At 41.3% G+C, this 17,349-nt stretch overlaps 1 protein-coding gene across 1 annotated transcript in view; it reads left to right on the top strand.

The window, feature by feature from the left end:
* MED13L (mediator complex subunit 13L) overlaps positions 1 to 14,062 on the top strand; it is an 802,147-nt gene extending 788,085 nt beyond the window's left edge. Inside the window, exons 29-31 of the mRNA XM_033955209.1 lie at positions 446 to 607; positions 1,231 to 1,343; positions 9,450 to 14,062. Coding sequence (XP_033811100.1) covers positions 446 to 607; positions 1,231 to 1,343; positions 9,450 to 9,582 — 408 coding nt within the window. The 3' untranslated portion in view covers positions 9,583 to 14,062. The remainder of the gene's footprint in view (positions 1 to 445; positions 608 to 1,230; positions 1,344 to 9,449) is intronic.
* Positions 14,063 to 17,349: the final 3,287 nt, after the last annotated feature.

Below are 17,349 nucleotides of genomic sequence, written 5' to 3'. Positions count from 1 at the left end.
TTTACCCAGAAGTCCTCCCTCTGTGGCACCACCTGCTGGGCTTTTCAATTAAGGACAGCCTGGCCAGTTGTCTTCACTACCCACCATGTTTTAATTTCCTTTATATAGACTTGGTAATTTGTGGTGAGTCGAGCACCCCCAGTCATTTTGAAAAGTTAGCTCCTATGCCACCCATCAACCCACTCCCTCCCCCTCCCCCATACATATACAGCCACAGCCACCTGCATGCAGAAAGATTTGAAAGAATTCCACGAGTCCTGCTCTGCTTGCTTTCCCCACTTGTTCTTGCATGTGTGCCTAAAAAAGTGGCATCTTTAAGAAGTTGACATAGGAGAAGTCAGCTTCGCACATAGTAAAATGCCCTGGCCCAGTTATTACTCTCTAGTATGGAATCAGAGATCTTGTACAAATCCCTATTGATTTCTGTGTTTTTCTTTTCTTTCAGAGCCAGGGGGAACGCCTGCTCTCCCGAGAAGCTCCTGAGGAACTGAAGCAGCAGCCTCTTGCTCTTGGCTACTATGTTTCCACTGCTAAAGCTGAGAATCTTCCACAGTGGTTTTGGTCGTCTTGTCCACAGGCACAAAACCAGTGTCCTCTTTTCCTGAAGGTACATCAATGATTTTGTGTGCTGTGGCTACTGGAAAGATGAAGAGAGAAGCTCTTAAGTTTTATCCTCACATTAAAGGGGCCCATTTTTTCACCCACATTTTAGGCTTCTAAATTTAGGAGGTTCATTGAAATGTTGAACTTAAATTTAGGGGCCCAGATGTAGTAAACTTTCAGAGTCCAGTTTAGGTGTCTCTGGGTTCTAAAGAGAACTATGGTTTGTGCTGCCATGATGGATTATAAATAATGGAATACCCTGGATAATGATGCATGAAGGCCTGTGGCCCTTGTAGTCCATTATGGGCTGGTTCTCAAAGGTACAAGAAGGAGCTTTGGGCCTTAAAATGGTAATAGCATATTTCTAAAAAGTAGCATAGCAAGGACTGGGTTTTGTTGGGTGGGGCTTGAGATTTAATAAGGACGAGCAGTAGGTAGCATGGATGTTGACACCACCTCCTGACTGGGTTGGGTTGACAGTCCACCAGGCCCGCCCTTGGCTACAACTCCTGCTCTTGTATAAGTCTGTTTTATTGCAATAGGTCGAAGAATGAAAGGGAATACAAGTGTTTTCTTTGGACTGGATTTCTTTGGTCTGATATAGTGATACGTTTCCTCTTTCCTCAGGCTTCACTACATCACCATATTTCAGTAGCGCAGACTGATGAGTTTCTCTCTGTCAGGAACTCCCAACGGGTTCCACACCCTCTCGACTCAAAAACCACGTCAGATGTTTTAAGGTAACCATTTAGCGTGATGCTACAGGTCTTGCTCTAACCTTTGTTTGGCTTTCCAAAGCAGCTATACCTCGTAACTGAGTGGGGATTTTCTTTTTCAATGTTTAAGAACAGATTCTGATTTGCCCAGTTTAATGCAGTTTGCTAAGGGTACTGCAAGCTGACTGCTGCATTAAGATTGCCTGGTAAGGTGTTGAAAGAAAGATTTTTCATTGTCTAAAATGATCCTTCTGACATCAAGCTAGTATTGAAATCTAGACCATTCCTGTTGTAGCCAGAACAGAAATCATTAACCAAATCGGGTTGTCTTTGGAGACTGGCAAGCCTGACCATACGTGCTCAGATCCAAACTGATTCACTGGGTCATCCTTAAATTTCTCCAGTTTAGAAAGATTTAGAAGTAATAACAACTGCCATTCATCGAATCCTTGCTCTTTTAATTTTGATCCTAACTTCCTTCTTTTTTGTAAATAACCCTGCATTTTGCTTATTGAACTCACATCTGCTTGTTGAAGCTTTAGAGGAGGTTCTGCCGTCTTTTCCCAATCAATCAACTGTTGCAGATACCTGACCTCGATACCTCTGTGTTGGCTTTTGTCCAGTTGCAAATCTCAACCTGTTGAGCGTGTTGTCAGTTTTCAGTTGTCTTGCTTTTTGGAAGATTTGGGGCAGATGAATGTTTTTCATACTGACCAAGATGAATTTTTACTTCCTCTAGATAAGGGTTGCTGTTTCTCTGTTTCTTCTGCTTTTGACTTTGTAGGCCACTCAACCTTGCTACATAGATGTAGTTTGCTTAGGTGGGGGTGAAATGGTTTGCCTCTTAGTTTGTTTTTTCTGAGCATTTTGGGCCTGATTCTGTAAACGGCACCTACCGTCACTTATCTTGTAGGCACCGGTCGACGTGGTTCTCAATCAACCGCTAGCTGCCATTTACAGAATCATGGCTAGCGATAAATCACGCTCCAACCTCAACTCCTCCATCCAACACACTCCTCAACCTTATATCGACCTCCTCCCCACCAGCAATAACAGAAATTCCAACCATCTTCGATACCATCTCCCACAAAGAACTTAGCAGAATTGCAGACAAATCCAGCCCTCAAACTCCATCTTGGACCCCTACCTATCGCATCTCCTAATGTCAGTCAAAGACTCCTTTATAAAACTCTATCCTTCCACTCATGAACACCTCACTGTAAATAGGACAAATGCCTGAAAGTTGAAAATCGGCAATCATATGGCCAATCTTAAAAAAAAATCCCTCAACCAACTTCAGGCTGTCTCCAATCTGTCCTACATATCTAAGATACTGGAAAAGTTAACACTAGCCCAGCTACAAACATTCATCGACAAATGGGAGGCCCTTTCCACATTCCAATCAGGCTTCAGAAAATATCACAATCCTGAAACTGTCTTACTTGACATCACAGATGACTGCTGGATAAGGGAAATTTCATCCTGCTTGACCTGAGTGCAGCTTTTGATGCCATTGAGTAAAACTGTGACTGAGTTCAAAGAAGCGTGGGATGAACACAGAAGATTTAGAATCAGAAAATAATATTAAAGATTGAACTAGGCCAGTTACTGGGCAGACTTGTACGGTCTGTGTCTGTGTATGGCCGTTTGGTGGAGGATGGGCAGGGGAGGGCTTCAATGGCTGGGAGGGTGTAGATGGGCTGGAATAAGTCTTAACAGAGATTTCGGCAGTTGGAACCCAAGCACAGTACTGGGTAAAGCTTTGGATTCTCGCCCAGAAATAGCTAAGAAGAAAAAAAAAAAAAAAATTTTAATTGAATCAGGTTGGGCAGACTGGATGGACCATTTGGGTCTTTATCTGCCGTCATCTACTATGTTACTATGATCACTCTATCATTGCCCACCTCGCTGAAATCGATATCCGTGATACAGCACTACACTGGTTACAATCCTTTCTGAGCCAAAGATCCCAAAGAGTTCTAGGCAGTTCACAAAGTAAGAGGACTGAACAATTCAGTGGTGAAACAGAACACATAAGAAGCACAGTACAATATACCGTTTTATAAAACTATAGTATGAATACTGTAATTTAATCATCAATCAGGTAAAAAAAATTTTAAACAAATAAGTCTTAACTAATTTCCTGAAAGTGCAATAAGTGCAGTCTGTCGAATCATATCATCTAACCAGACTTGAACTTTCCCTGCTTGACAGGCCAAGGTTCTATCAAAAAACTTTTTTATAACGACAGTTTTTGGGATTAGGAAAAGTAAATAAACCAGAGCGCCCACTAGACTTAATCGGACTATATAATTCAAAATGTGAAAAAAGGTAAGATGGAGATAATCCAGTTAGCAATCTATAACCATTGCAAACATAAGAACATAAGCATTGCCTCTGCCGGGTCAGACCAGGGGCTCCCGCGGCGGTCCCCCAGGTCCATGACCTGCAAGTGATCCTTCACCTAAATCGTTTATTCCCTATTCATTTACTATCCTGTATAGTTACCCTCTATCTGTACCCTTCAATCCTCTTCTCCTTCAGCAAATTTGAAAAGTATTCTAGCTTCTATTGGCAACCAGTGCAGTTGATGGTAATAAGGGCTGACATGTTCTGAAGAGAAATATTGTTTGAAACATGCATGTCGGGAGAGGTGGCATTGATGAACGTTTGAGAGCTAACCTCGAAACTAAGTAACTAATTAATAAGATTAAATTAGAAGAAAAAGACATTAAGTAAGGAAATGAAATAAACTAAAATGAAATACAATGAAGAAATAGTTATGGAGTTATGAAATTAAATGAATTTTAGAGTTTTGAGTAAATAAACAATAAAGTGGACTGATGAAGACAAGAGATTGCTGGGCATTATTGATGGTCCAGTTGATATCCGAAGGTCCATACAAATGAAAAAATGAAAAACAAAGAATTAATATATATATATATATACATAAACATATATAATGAAGTGTATGTTAGTATTAGACCAATAATCTCTTTACAGTGTATATGGAGCCGCAATATGTAAACAGGCACCATATAGCTTAATAAGATTAGAGATTTAAAAAGAGTACAGAGAATAGTTAGTGTTTTAGAGAGAAGTGACTGAAGATTAAACGGACAGCTGCATTTTGAATTAGCTTTAATCTTCCCAGGATTGTTTTATAGGATCCCAAATAGATTATATTGCAGTAATCGAGAATAGACAAGCTCAATGCCTGAACTAATATTCTGAAAGAAATAGGGTCAAAATATTTTTTTAATGGTACGCTATTTCCATAATGCAAAAAAACATTTCTTAACAAGCATATCAGTATGTTCCACCAGAGTTAAATGACGATCTAGTGTAATTCCCAGAATTTTAAAAGATGACATTATTGGATATTCTTGTCCTCTTACATAAAGAGTTTTATTCAAGATTTTATCATTAGGACCAGCAAGAAAAAATCTAGTTTTTTTCAGTATTTAATTTCAACTTAAATTCAATAGTCCATTGTTCAATCCGATTTAGGATAAAGGTGATCTGATTTTTTTTATTTCCGTAGTACAAGAGATGACTGGTATCAGTATCGTGATGTTATCAGAATAAAGGGTTGCTCCAAGAATTGGAATATTGACAATTGCTGAAACCTTGATACGATCTTTTATCAAAAAGCCCTGAAACCAACCTCGAACTTTTCCAGAAGTATCCGTAGCATCCAAACACTAGTACTAATCTATCCAAACCGAAACAAATCAAATATGGAGTATCACAGGAGGCCCTTTTATTCCCTCCTCTTTTTAATCTCTACATCAAACCAGAACTTGATATAGCCCTAAAGTACCAAATCAAAATCCACTCCTTTGCTGACGATATTCAACTATACCTACCACTAGGAGTAAATCGTGACACCCAGACCACAAAACTGCCTATCCAAAATTAAACATTGGATGACCCTGAACAAACTTCAACTACTATAGATTAGGAAAGAAAAATGCTTCTACACCTGCCCTTCCTTAACCTGGAAATCAACTGCCTTGATGGCAAAAGATGATGTGCAGAGCCTAAGAATTACCTTCGACTCAAACCTATCACTCTCCAAGCCCATCTCACAAGTAGTCTGTTCATCCTTCTACTACCTCTGCCAGCTCCGAAAGATAAGAAACTACTTCACAGAACAAGACTTCACTCAACTACTCTATGTCTTTGTCCTTACACACCAGGATTATTGAAATGCTTTATTCAATGGTCTTAAAGCAAAAAACACCAAATAACTCGCAACCTCTTTGCCTACCCGAAGATCATAGGTTGCAAATACAGAATCTTTCTGGATAGAACTTTTAAGTTTCAAGCTGGCAGACAGCAAACCTGGCTAGGCAATTTCACTGACAAAGCCAGGCAGACCTTTGGCGCCTTTCAGAAAGAAATCAAGACCGCTCTATTCAATAGATTTATTTCCTAGCCAGACAACGCCCCCCCCCCCTCTTTTTTTTTTTTAAAGCTTTTCTCTTCATGCTGATATTACGCTTCTTCACTAATGGTATTCTGCTCTTCATTCGACTGTTCAGTGTCTTCCTCACCATTTGTATTCTGTAATTCGCTAACCATCCAGCCCTTTCGATGTAACATGTTAAGATTATACTGTAACCTATTTGTACCTTGTAATCACTGACTACTCAGTGACATCCTACCTATTCTTACCCTGTAATTAGCTGATTGTACAGCTCTCTTCACTGTAAACCACCTAGAAGTCGCAAGATTATGGTGGTATAGAAAAAATAAAGTTATTATTATTATTATTAAAAAACCTACAAACCCAGTCTCTCCAGCACTGATATTATCCCACTGGCTGCCCATAACTAAACGCTGCATTTTCAAAGGCCTAGTGTTGGCATATAAACCCTCTACAACATGACACCCAAATTCTTCTCAGACAAACTTCCTCTCTATGCTCCCAAAATGAAACAGGCCTACATACACAATCAGGACACTCCCTCCCACTCCAGACAGCCTGGAAACAATCCTATTCCCATTTCTTATCAAACCTCTGGAACAGCCTACCCTTAAAGGACTTCTTAACTTTCGAAAAGCTATAAAAACCTTCCTCAACCCTTCACCAGCATTAGTAAGTAATCCTGTATGAAGATATATTGCAACACACTGTATGTTAACCCTATATTGTAATACTGTGAATATAAACTGTAACCTGTTCTGAGTTCTTCTGGAAGGATGGGATATAAATCTAAATAAACAATAAGGTGTCGATGTCACCACTGCACATCAAATTGGGCCAAATAAAAAAAATTGTCAGAGCTCTAGATAAGGAGTCAGCATCCTTCAAGTACCTTCAAGACATCTTCCCTAATCTGTCTGAGGCAAAGTCAAAGCTGGTGTGTTTGCTGGACCACAGATAAATTTCCCAAGAAGCTATCTAGGAAGGAGAAAGCAGCTTGGAACAGCTTTATCGCACTGGTTCAGGGCTTGATGAGCATTCACAAGATTGAAAACTACGTGGAGTTGGTTGAGAATCTGGGGAAGAATTACAGTAAAATGGGCTAAAGGATGTGTCACATAGTAACATAGTAGATGACGGCAGATAAAGACCCGAATGGTCCATCCAGTCTGCCCAACCTGATTCAATTTAAATTTTTAAATTTTTTCTTCTTAGCTATTTCTGGGCAAGAATCCAAAGTTTTACCCGGTACTGTGCTTGGGTTCCAACTGCCAAAATCTCTGTTAAGACTTACTCCAGCCCATCTACACCCTCCCAGCCATTGAAGCCCTCCCCAGCCCATCCTCTACCAAACAGCCATATATAGACACAGACCATGCAAGTCTGCCCAGTACTGGCCTTAGTTCAATATTTAATACTATTTTCTGATTCTAAATCCTTTGTGTTCATCCCACGCTTCTTTGAACTCAGTCACAGTTTTACTCTCCACCACCTCTCTCAGGAGCGCATTCCAGGCATCCACTACCCTCTCCGTAAAGTAGAATTTCCTAACATTGCCCCTGAATCTACCACCCCTCAACCTCAAATTATGTCCTCTGGTTTTACCATTTTCCTTTCTCTGGAAAAGATTTTGTTCTACGTTAATACCCTTTAAGTATTTGAACGTCTGAATCATATCTCCCCTGTCTCTCCTTTCCTCTAGGGTATACATATTCAGGGCTTCCAGTCTCTCCTCATACGTCTTCTGGCGCAAGCCTCCTATCATTTTCGTCGCCCTCCTCTGGACCGCCTCAAGTCTTCTTGCGTCCTTCGCCAGATACAGTCTCCAAAACTGAACACAATACTCCAAGTGGGGCCTTACCAATGACCCTTTATAGGGGCATCAGCACCTTCTTCCTTCTACTGACTATGCCTCTCTTTATACAGCTCAGCATCCTTCTGGCAGCAGCCACTGCTTTGTTACACTGTTTTTTTGCCTTTAGATCTTCGGACACTATCACCCCAAGGTCCCTCTCCCCGTACGTGCATATCAGCTTCTCTCCTCCCAACATATACGGTTCCTTCCTATTATTAATCCCCAAATGCATTACTCTGCATTTCTTTGCATTGAATTTTAGTTGCCAGGCATTAGACCATTCCTCTAACTTTTGCAGATCCTTTTTCATATTTTCCACTCCCTCTTCGGTGTCTACTCTGTTACAAATCTTGGTATCATCTGCAAAAAGGTACACTTTTCCTTCTAACCCTTCAGCAATGTCACTCACAAACATATTGAACAGGATTGGCCCCAGCACCGAACCCTGAGGGACTTCACTACTCACTTTTCCTTCCTCCGAGCAACTTCCATTAACTACCACCCTCTGGCGTCTGTCCGACAGCTAGTTTCTGACCCAGTTCACCACTTTGGGTCCTAACTTCAGCCCTTCAAGTTTGTTCAACAGCCTCCTATGAGGATCTGTATCAAAGGCTTTGCTGAAATCCAAGTAAATTACATCTAGCATATGTCCTCGATCCAGCTCTCTGGTCACCCAATCAAAAAATTCAATCAGGTTCGTTTGGCACGATTTACCTTTTGTAAAGCCATGTTGCCTCGAATCCTGTAACCCATTAGATTCAAGGAAGTACACTATCCTTTCTTTCAGCAACACTTCCATTATTTTTCCAACAACTGAAGTGAGGCTCACCGGCCTGTAGTTTCCTGCTTCATCCCTGTGACCACTTTTATGAATAGGGACCACATCTGCTCTCCTCCAATCCCCGGGAATCACTCCCGTCTCCAGAGATTTGTTGAACAAGTCTTTAATAGGACTCGCCAGAATCTCTCTGAGCTCCCTTAGTATCCTGGGATGGATCCCGTCTGGTCCCATCGCTTTGTCCATGTCCTTGATGCTCATCTTAAGACGTTCAAGAAGGACATGGGAGCATAGTCAGAGGAGCAAGGTGAGTGCTTCCACCAGGATGTACTAGACTTCGAATTCCACTACCAATCACAGTACAATAAGAGCATGATGGGAGACTACCTCTAGGGGCTGATTTGTGAGAGTAACTTACAATGTAATCACAAATTTTGGAAAAACTACTCCCTTCTAAATCTTCTGTGATCATCTTTGTATAACTTCAATACAAATGCATGTTAATTGTGATTCATAATTATTGATTTAGTCGATTTTTGTAGCCCGTCTTCCCAGAAGAGCCCAAAACATGTTACAAGTTTATATACATAATAAAAGTTGGCGATGAGAAAATCGGGTAGTGTTTTCTGGTGGCGTTAGCGTAAAGACATCTAATAGTGACAAGAGAGAGTGAGCACAGTATTCTTATGTTGCTTTTTATGACTTTAGAAGAATGAAAAGATGGAAATTCACGTTTTAAATAGCTAAATTGCAAAATTTGCCTATCCTTGTCACAAAAGCAAAGTTTTATGGAAATAACAGACATTTTCTATACTTTTTAGGCTTGAGCAATTAGGAAATTATACTTACTGCCCAGGAACAAAAATCATGTTACATAGTAATATCAGCCCAAAGTTAAGGAAACAGAACTTCAGAGTATGCTCGATCTTTAGATACGTCTAATAAAAAAGAGGGACCCCTCCCACTTTAATTTTGGTATATTTAAACGGTTTCAGCTGGAGACTAAAAAACCCAATTCCTCATAATCGGACTGCACTAACGAGACTTCTTTACTTTCTTCCTCAGGTTTGTCTTGGAGCAGTACAACGCCCTATCCTGGCTTACTTGTAACCCTGCCACCCAAGATCGCAATTCCTGCCTCCCCATCCACTTCATGGTGCTCAGCCAGATGTACAACGCAATCATGAACATTTTGTAATGCCTCAGTTGGAGAAACGTCTTCGTCTGAGGAAGGTGGCAATTGCACTTGCTTTGAGACCACGAAGTAACCCAGAGTTTTTCAGTGGTATCGCATCTCTCTTAAAGACACTTGAAGGATTTTTTGCCACAATGTCTGTCTTCTGCTACAGATGCTGAGAACACACAGAAGCAATGAGCGACCTTGCAGACTACTGTTGGCTTTCTAGCCCAGTAATGCTTTTCCTTCTGGAATAAAAGCATGAATGAGGGTGAAAGAGGCCAATACATCAGAGAAAGCAAATGTCCAGGTCATATGTGGAACCTAGCAGTTATAGGTTTCAAAGCAGCCCTTCAGTCCCCGTGAGTAAGAAAAGTCAGCTGAGGAATGGGGCATGCACTTATCTGATCAGAAACAGCAAGAGAGACTTGAATGGAAAGAGAAATCATTACCTTGCTCATGCTAAATCTCCAGACTTTTAAGTTGATCTGATTTTTATTGAGTGGGAGGGAATATTATTTATTTTTTCATTTAAAACTACACTTTGGTCTGTGAAAACCCAGCTGCCCTCCACATTAGGGTTAGATGATAATAGACAGCTTTGGAAGAAGCTGAGAAATCGCAACACAGCAAACTAAGTCAAGTGTGCTTGGATGTCTCTCTGTACGTTAAGGGAATTGAGTGGATTTACAGTAGATGCAAAACCTTGACATCTAGCCTAGCCTTGTGAAAACACTGACAAGTTCAACACTATCATACAGAACAAAGTTCTGAGGGAAATAGATTAACAAGAGGCCACAGTATGTTTTCTAGTCAGCCTCATGCTAGAAAACATTGGGTATCTTATGTTTGAAAGTAGCAGACAGCTAGAGGCAGGCCTCAACTAGTCCTACTAAAAAGTTCTGAGACCCCCCAGCACCCCCCCCCCCCACACACACACACTTTTACCTTGCTATTTGGTCAGAATATGTAGTGTACAAAAGCATAACATGTGCTTTTGCACTAACACTCCTACAAAACTCAAAGCATCCTTTGCAATGGCAAATCTTTAGGCTGGAGTGAAGGATTAGCCTCTGTTAGAACCAGGGAAGCCTGCTTTAGATCCCCCCGTAGTTGTTCAAGTCACTTAACCCTCCATCACCTCAGATACAAACTTAGACTGTAAGCCCTCCAGGGCCCGAAAAATGCCTACTCTACCCGAGAGTAACTCACCTTTAGCTACTACTGACAAAGGAATCCGAAAAAAACCCAAAACCAAATTATCGGTTTCGTTTTCTCGTTAAATTCACCCTTCCACACACTGTTTCTTTACAGAGAAATAGAAATGTTTCTGTTTCGATTGTGACTAGGAGATGAAGCAGATTGATATAACTTAGACACCGAATGGGAAAGAAACCTTCGGAAGTTAGTCCCATTGTATGTATATGAAATCCATATATTATATGCATTTGCAGACAAGCAGTGGTGACCCTGTGGTTTATTCTAAGCTTTGTTCAGCAGTATTTCTCTCCTCTCCAGGATAACAGGATCTGCAGAGGGTATCACTTCAACCTGGGGAATAGGAAGGGCTGCAAAGCACCTACAAATGTCACATTTCCATGGTAAAAGCAATGCAATATACAGGGAGCAGGATGCACATTAAAAAAGGAGCATGGTGGGAGCAATTTTTGTTTGTTTGTTTACTGGTGATGAGGAACATAATAGCATGCAAATTTTGAGCAGGAGGGAGGTCCCAGCAGACTTCTTTTTTGTTTGGGGGTATTTTTTTCATGGGGCATCGGGGCCTGCCTTTAACTGCAGGGTCTGCTGTTGCCTTATTTTTTTCACTCATGTTCTGACAGAAAAATAAGGTTGTGCATCACAAGGAGGGCTCATTAGAATACTAATGAGGTCCTTGTAATGCATTAGCATTGGATTCTCGGTGGCTGCTAGGAGGGTCATTAGCAGGAGAGTTTCCTTGCAAGTAAGACTAGTTCAAACCAGTCTTACTTGCAAGGAAACCTTTTCTGTATCAGGGCCAGGATCTGCTCACATTAATTTGGTGACGGTGGCTTCTGATTGTATCACCCCACTACTGGAATAAAAGGAATGCATATTTCTAACTGGGCCTAGTGATCTGCAAAGAATACGCTCGTGTAGGCTAATATAAGAACATGCTGTACAGGATGAGAAGGCCTGAGGTGTCACAGTAATCATGTCTTTGCACCACAGCACAGTTTAAAAAGCTCATCAACACAGAAATACTGGCAGTGAGCATTATTTAGGCTTTTGACTGATTGACATTTAGTGATGGGAAGCAGGAGCATAGTCTAAAGTTCCTTTTACTGAATAGAAATGACCTGTTAATGTGACATTGTGGGTGCTTTGTGCATGCATATCCTAAAAGAGTGAAGACGATGGTCTCTCTCTGCCTTTCTAAACTCCCGAGACAGTCCAAAGCCAGGGCATTATTTCTTAAGAGTAGTAACTTTCAAACTCCGTTTATGTGGCTACTTGCCTCCAGCTGAAGGAAACGTTTTGGGATCTCCCTCAGTAGTTTTTGCCCTGGGCCCCTGCAGTCCCCATGTTTTGTAAACTTTTGTAACCAGCAGATGGGAGATTGGGGCAATTTTTCAGCACACCATTTCTGGTCTGAATTAGTTAGAAGAATAATTTCAAGAAGTGAGCGCTGTTAGATAACAGGTGCTGGGGCAGTGGCAAGATCGTCTACAAAGCTATCAAATCCATCCCATAAATGAAAGCAAAGAAAATGACATACTGAAACGCTTACTGTCCCCATGGGGGTTAGCATTCTGTTTCTTAACATGGACAAATAGAGACTTTGCCACATTTTCAGTCCGGCACCTAAAGGCAATGTACAATTCAGACGACGATGGTTTCAAAGACGAGGTATCACACAGCTACACTCAACACAGTTGCATGCCTGCTACATCTGTCCTTTCCAAACATACCCCCAAACGCAGTTCTCAAATTCACAAAGCCAAACGCAGTTGATGAAGTGTTAACCTGTGAAATCGTAGCCCTACATTTTGAACTGTTCATGGTGCTGAGCAGCAAAGTGGTCAAGAGGAGAAAGTTGCTCTCAACTTACAACTCTTTCAAGCAAGAAAAAAAGAAAATGAATTTCTGGCATGGCCTACATATGAAATGAAAGTATTTTTGATCAAATCCCAAAGTTTTAGAAAAATTATAGAATAAAAGGAAAAAAATGTGTGCTAAAAATAATGAATTCAGTGGCAGGAGTTGGAAGACAGCTTTGTAAATGTTGCATTTTACAATCCACCTGTGTTGGTGAACTGTTTGCAATGTATAGGTACAGTATAAATCAGATTATATGAAAAGCTTTTGTTTGTAATATGTACAGTGTAAAGTGGACTTTAAAAAAGATGATTGCATTACTATTTTTTCTTAATCAGAAAAAGAACTCTCACGGCCTTTTGAAGAGAATAAAAAAAATTAAGAGTGTAAAACTTGTATAAAAATTTAACATAATGGTGAAAAAAAAATTGTAAAATAAACTATTTGTAATCTTTTACCACTCTGGGGGTTTTGATGCCCCAAACATCATCAACACGTTTTGAGGTTTTCATTTTTTGCTTGGTTTTCGGTGGGGAGGGGGCATTTCTATTCAAAAGGGGCTAGTCTTTATTTGAAAGGTGACAGAAAAATGGGACTCTTTTTAATTTAACTTTTTTTTATTTAAAAAATAAATATCTGGTGACATATTTATAGCTTTTTGGAGCAAAAACAAAAATAAAAAAAGAAATGAATAGATTTAACAGAAACAAAAATATGCTATCTTATCTACTCGTGTGATAAAAATTTAATATTTCCCTTTAAAATATGCATTTTACTTGTGATATTTTTTTTTTAAGAAACAAACCTGAAACCTACTAATCCTGGATTTGTTACAGAGTTGACTTTTCATTTATCTTTTTTTTAATGTCTAATTTTTGAAATCATTGGAAAACAAATGTATTTCTGTTTGGAGGAGAGGAAACAGAGGATGGGGTGGGTGGGGTTTGGGACACCCCAGCATGCTTTTATGTATATTTCAGAACCTTTTTTAAAAAAAATTGATAAAAAAAAGTAAAAGTTGTACATTTTGGAATAAGTCCCGATTTTTCTCCTGTTTCTTTTTCCTCCCAAGCATTTTCTTCTTGAGTTGTTTCTCTACGTGTGTGTGTGTGTATGTATATATATATTACATGTCTACATATTTATGTAGACATGCACATAAATAAATATATATATATACACACACATATATATGTATACTATCAATAATTGCAGAGAATTGGGAAAGAAAACAAAATTTACATTTTAATTCTGTATCAGTGGTACATTACACTAAAAGAGACTTTGATGATAAGGAAGAAAGAGACTCATTAAAATAAATGGTGTCCATTTTAAATGTCATTCACAAATACTGTGTGAATGAGAGCTATATACTTTTACACACTTTTTTAGCTAAATAAATTATTGAATTATTGAAACTGAAGACTTGGTGTAACATATTCATTCTTTCTTGCGGAAAACTTGTTCCCTGTTTAGTTTTAAAAAGGGTAAATTATTTCATTTCATGTATTAAATTAATATACCACTTCCTACCAGTAGCATCAAGCATGAAGTTACAGGGAAATACTTTTAAAACCAATAGGAGGAAATCTTTTTTCACTCAAAGAATAGTTAAGCTCTGGAACGCGTTGTCAGAGGTTGTGGTAAGAGCGATTAGTGTAGCTGGCTTTAAGAAAGGTTTGGACAAGTTCCTGGAGGAAAAGTCCATAGTTTGTTATTAAGAAAGATATGGGGCAAGCCACAGCTTGCCCTGGATTGGTAGCATGCAATGTTGCCACTCCTTGGCCAGGTACTAGGGACCTGGATTGGCCACCGTGAGAATAAGCTACTGGGCTTGTTGGACCTTTGGTGTGTCCCAGTAAGGCTATTCTTATGTTCTTAGAACGCCAGTCTGAGTAGCCGCGTAAGAAGCGGCTGAGAGTCGTACACCGGTGTCCTATACAGAATCGCGTCTGTCTTAAAAAACAGATGCCATCACCCCCGATTCTCTAACCGGCATCCATGTTGCCGGTGCCAGTTACAGAATTGTGCCTGCCTGATTGACGAATCTCTTGCTATCATCTGATCATAGCAATGGAATCTCTGATAAGCTAAGCAGGCAGGCCTCCCTGAAGCAACGGCTTTGGGGAGTTCTGCCAGCTCAGTTGATGGAGAAATACCCCTGCCGCTCAAGGCTGGGCTTGCCTGGAAATGGCCTTGGGCAAATTTAACCATTCGTACGTGTCTCCTTAGAGCCCCAACAGACACCTGAAATGTAGGCCAGCAAAATGCTGGCTACATTTCATAACGCAGCCAGCTCAGCTCATTGCAACACGGGAATCCCCGATCAGCTGAGCCGGCTGCGGCAGGGATCCCCAGCACCCACCCCTGAAATCGGCAGGTGGGATGCCTATTCCCTCCTGCTACCAACCCGAGAACCCCCATGAAGCTCCATCAGCAGGAAGGATGCCCACTCCCTCCTGCTGCCAGTCCATGATACCCTGACCCCCCCCCCCCCCCCGAAGTAGCCTAGCACCCCCCTGAACCCCTGACACTTCCTCCAAAATAGCCCAGCAGGAGGGATGCCCACTTCCTCCTACTGATAGCCCCTAAACCGTAAACTCTCCTGACACCCTCCAAACTTCAACCAATCAGAGTCTTAGTCCAAGCCCATTTCATCTCAGGATGCACCAGAAAGGAGGCAAAGTGGAAGGACCTCCATTTTGAAGAGGCAGGAATTAAGCATCCCTCTGGCCAGCCTTTCTTCAAAAAAGGTGTGGGGTATGTCAGGGTGGGCTTCGAGATGTCAGGTGTGTGTGTTGAGGTTTGGGAGGTGTCAGCAGAAGGGAGTGGGCATCCCTCCTGTTGGGCTACTTCAGGAGGGTGTCGGGGGATCGTGGGCCGGTAGCAGGAAGTGGGTACTGGGATGCCCCTGCTACAGCCAACTCAGCTGATCGGGGATTCCCATGCTGCAATGAGCTGAGCTGGGCTGCGTCTACTGTTTAGGTGTCTGTTGGGGCTCTAAGGAGACACGTACGAATGGTTAAATTTGCCCAAGGCCATTTCCAGGCAAGCCCAGCCTTGAGCGAGCTTAGGTGTCCCTACGCGTTTCCCTAGACCCGTGACAAATGCCTTCAGTGTAGGCAGCCTGCCTTGGGTAGCTTTTTTTTTTTTAAACCTACATTCCGATTGGCTGCCAGATAGTGGTAGGATGTCTATTTATAGAATCAGCTCCACAAAAGAATTTAAAATTACAAGAATTCTACAGTTCTTTCAACCACCCTAATTATTCTCACAACCCTCTGTTCCCTTCCCCTTCCAGTATTTCTGCACGCAAGAAGGCAAAATATTTCTGAAAAGTTAAATAATTGGACTTATTCTTGACCTCCCCTGGTAATGAATTTCATAAATGAGAAGCTGCCTCATGAAAAGCAGTGCATGCGAAGTTAAGTACCGGTAGTTGCCTCGATTGCGCCTACCAGCACCTAACTTAATTGGCTTTAATTGGCACTGTAATTGAATGCACTATTTAAACCAATTAAAAACATTTTAAAAATGTAGGCGCCAGAATTGCACCTAAGGTAAAAGTAGACATGTTTAGGAGCGGAGATAACCTTAGATGTCAATAGTTGCCACTAGGTGCAATTCCTCCCCCCTCCCCCCAAATTAGGCACTGGAAATGTAGGCCTTGAAAACCCTGGCTTATGTTACTGAGCCAGCAGTAGCTGTGATTCTGTTAACTCCTTGCCTAAGGACTCCCATGCTTTTCCTTTGCTCTAAGGGTTCCTTTGATTAAGGTGAGCTAAATGCTAAGAACCCTAAAGATATAAAATTGGCTTCTTAACATTGAACAAAAAATGTAAGAACATGAGATCATAAGATTTGCCGCTGCTTGGTCAGACCAGTGGTCCATCGTACCCAGCAGTCCGCTCACTCAGCGGCCTATTTGAGACTAGCCTTACCTGCGTATGTTCTGTTCCAGTAGGGACTTATCCAACTTTGTCTTGAATCTCTGGAGGGTGTTTTCCCTTATAACAACCTCCGGAAGAGCGTTCCAGATTTGTACCACTCTCTGGGTGAAGAAGAACTTCCTTACGTTTGTATGGAATCTGTCCCCTTTCAACTTCAGAGAGTGCCCTCTCGTTCTCTTCACCTTGGAGAGGGTGAACAATCTCTCTTTCTCTACTAAGTCAATTCCCTTCAATATCTTAAATGTTTCGATCATGTCCCCTCTGTCTCCTCTTTTCAGGGGAGAAGAGGCCCAGTTTCTGTAGCCTCTCATTGTACGGCAACTCTTCCAGTCCCTTAACCATTTTTGTTGCTCTTCTCTGGACCCTTTTGAGTAGTACTATGTCTTTTTTTCATGTATGGTGACCAGTGTTGGACGCAGTTTTCCAGATGGGGGCATACCATGGCCCGGTACAACGGCATGATAACCTTCTCAGATCTGTTTGTGATCCCCTTCTTAGGGCTCCTTTTACAAAGCCGCACTAGCGGGTTTGACGCGCGGGACTTTTCATCACGCGCTAACCCCTGCACTGGCCGAAAAACTACTGCCTGCTTAAGAGGAGGCGGTAGCAGCTAGCGCGGCCGGCGGTTTAGCGCGGCTTTGTAAAAGGAGCCCTTAATCATTCCTAGCATTCTGTTTGTAGTGCTCAGTCTGCCATTTTAAGTCGCATTAGGCGCATACGAGCACCTAACAAAGCTCAGTAACAAGCCCCAATGTTTGAT

The sequence above is a fragment of the Geotrypetes seraphini genome, chromosome 8 (genome assembly GCF_902459505.1).
Source record: "Geotrypetes seraphini chromosome 8, aGeoSer1.1, whole genome shotgun sequence".
NCBI lineage: Eukaryota > Metazoa > Chordata > Amphibia > Gymnophiona > Dermophiidae > Geotrypetes > Geotrypetes seraphini.
This window is presented reverse-complemented; position numbering and strand designations above follow the sequence as displayed.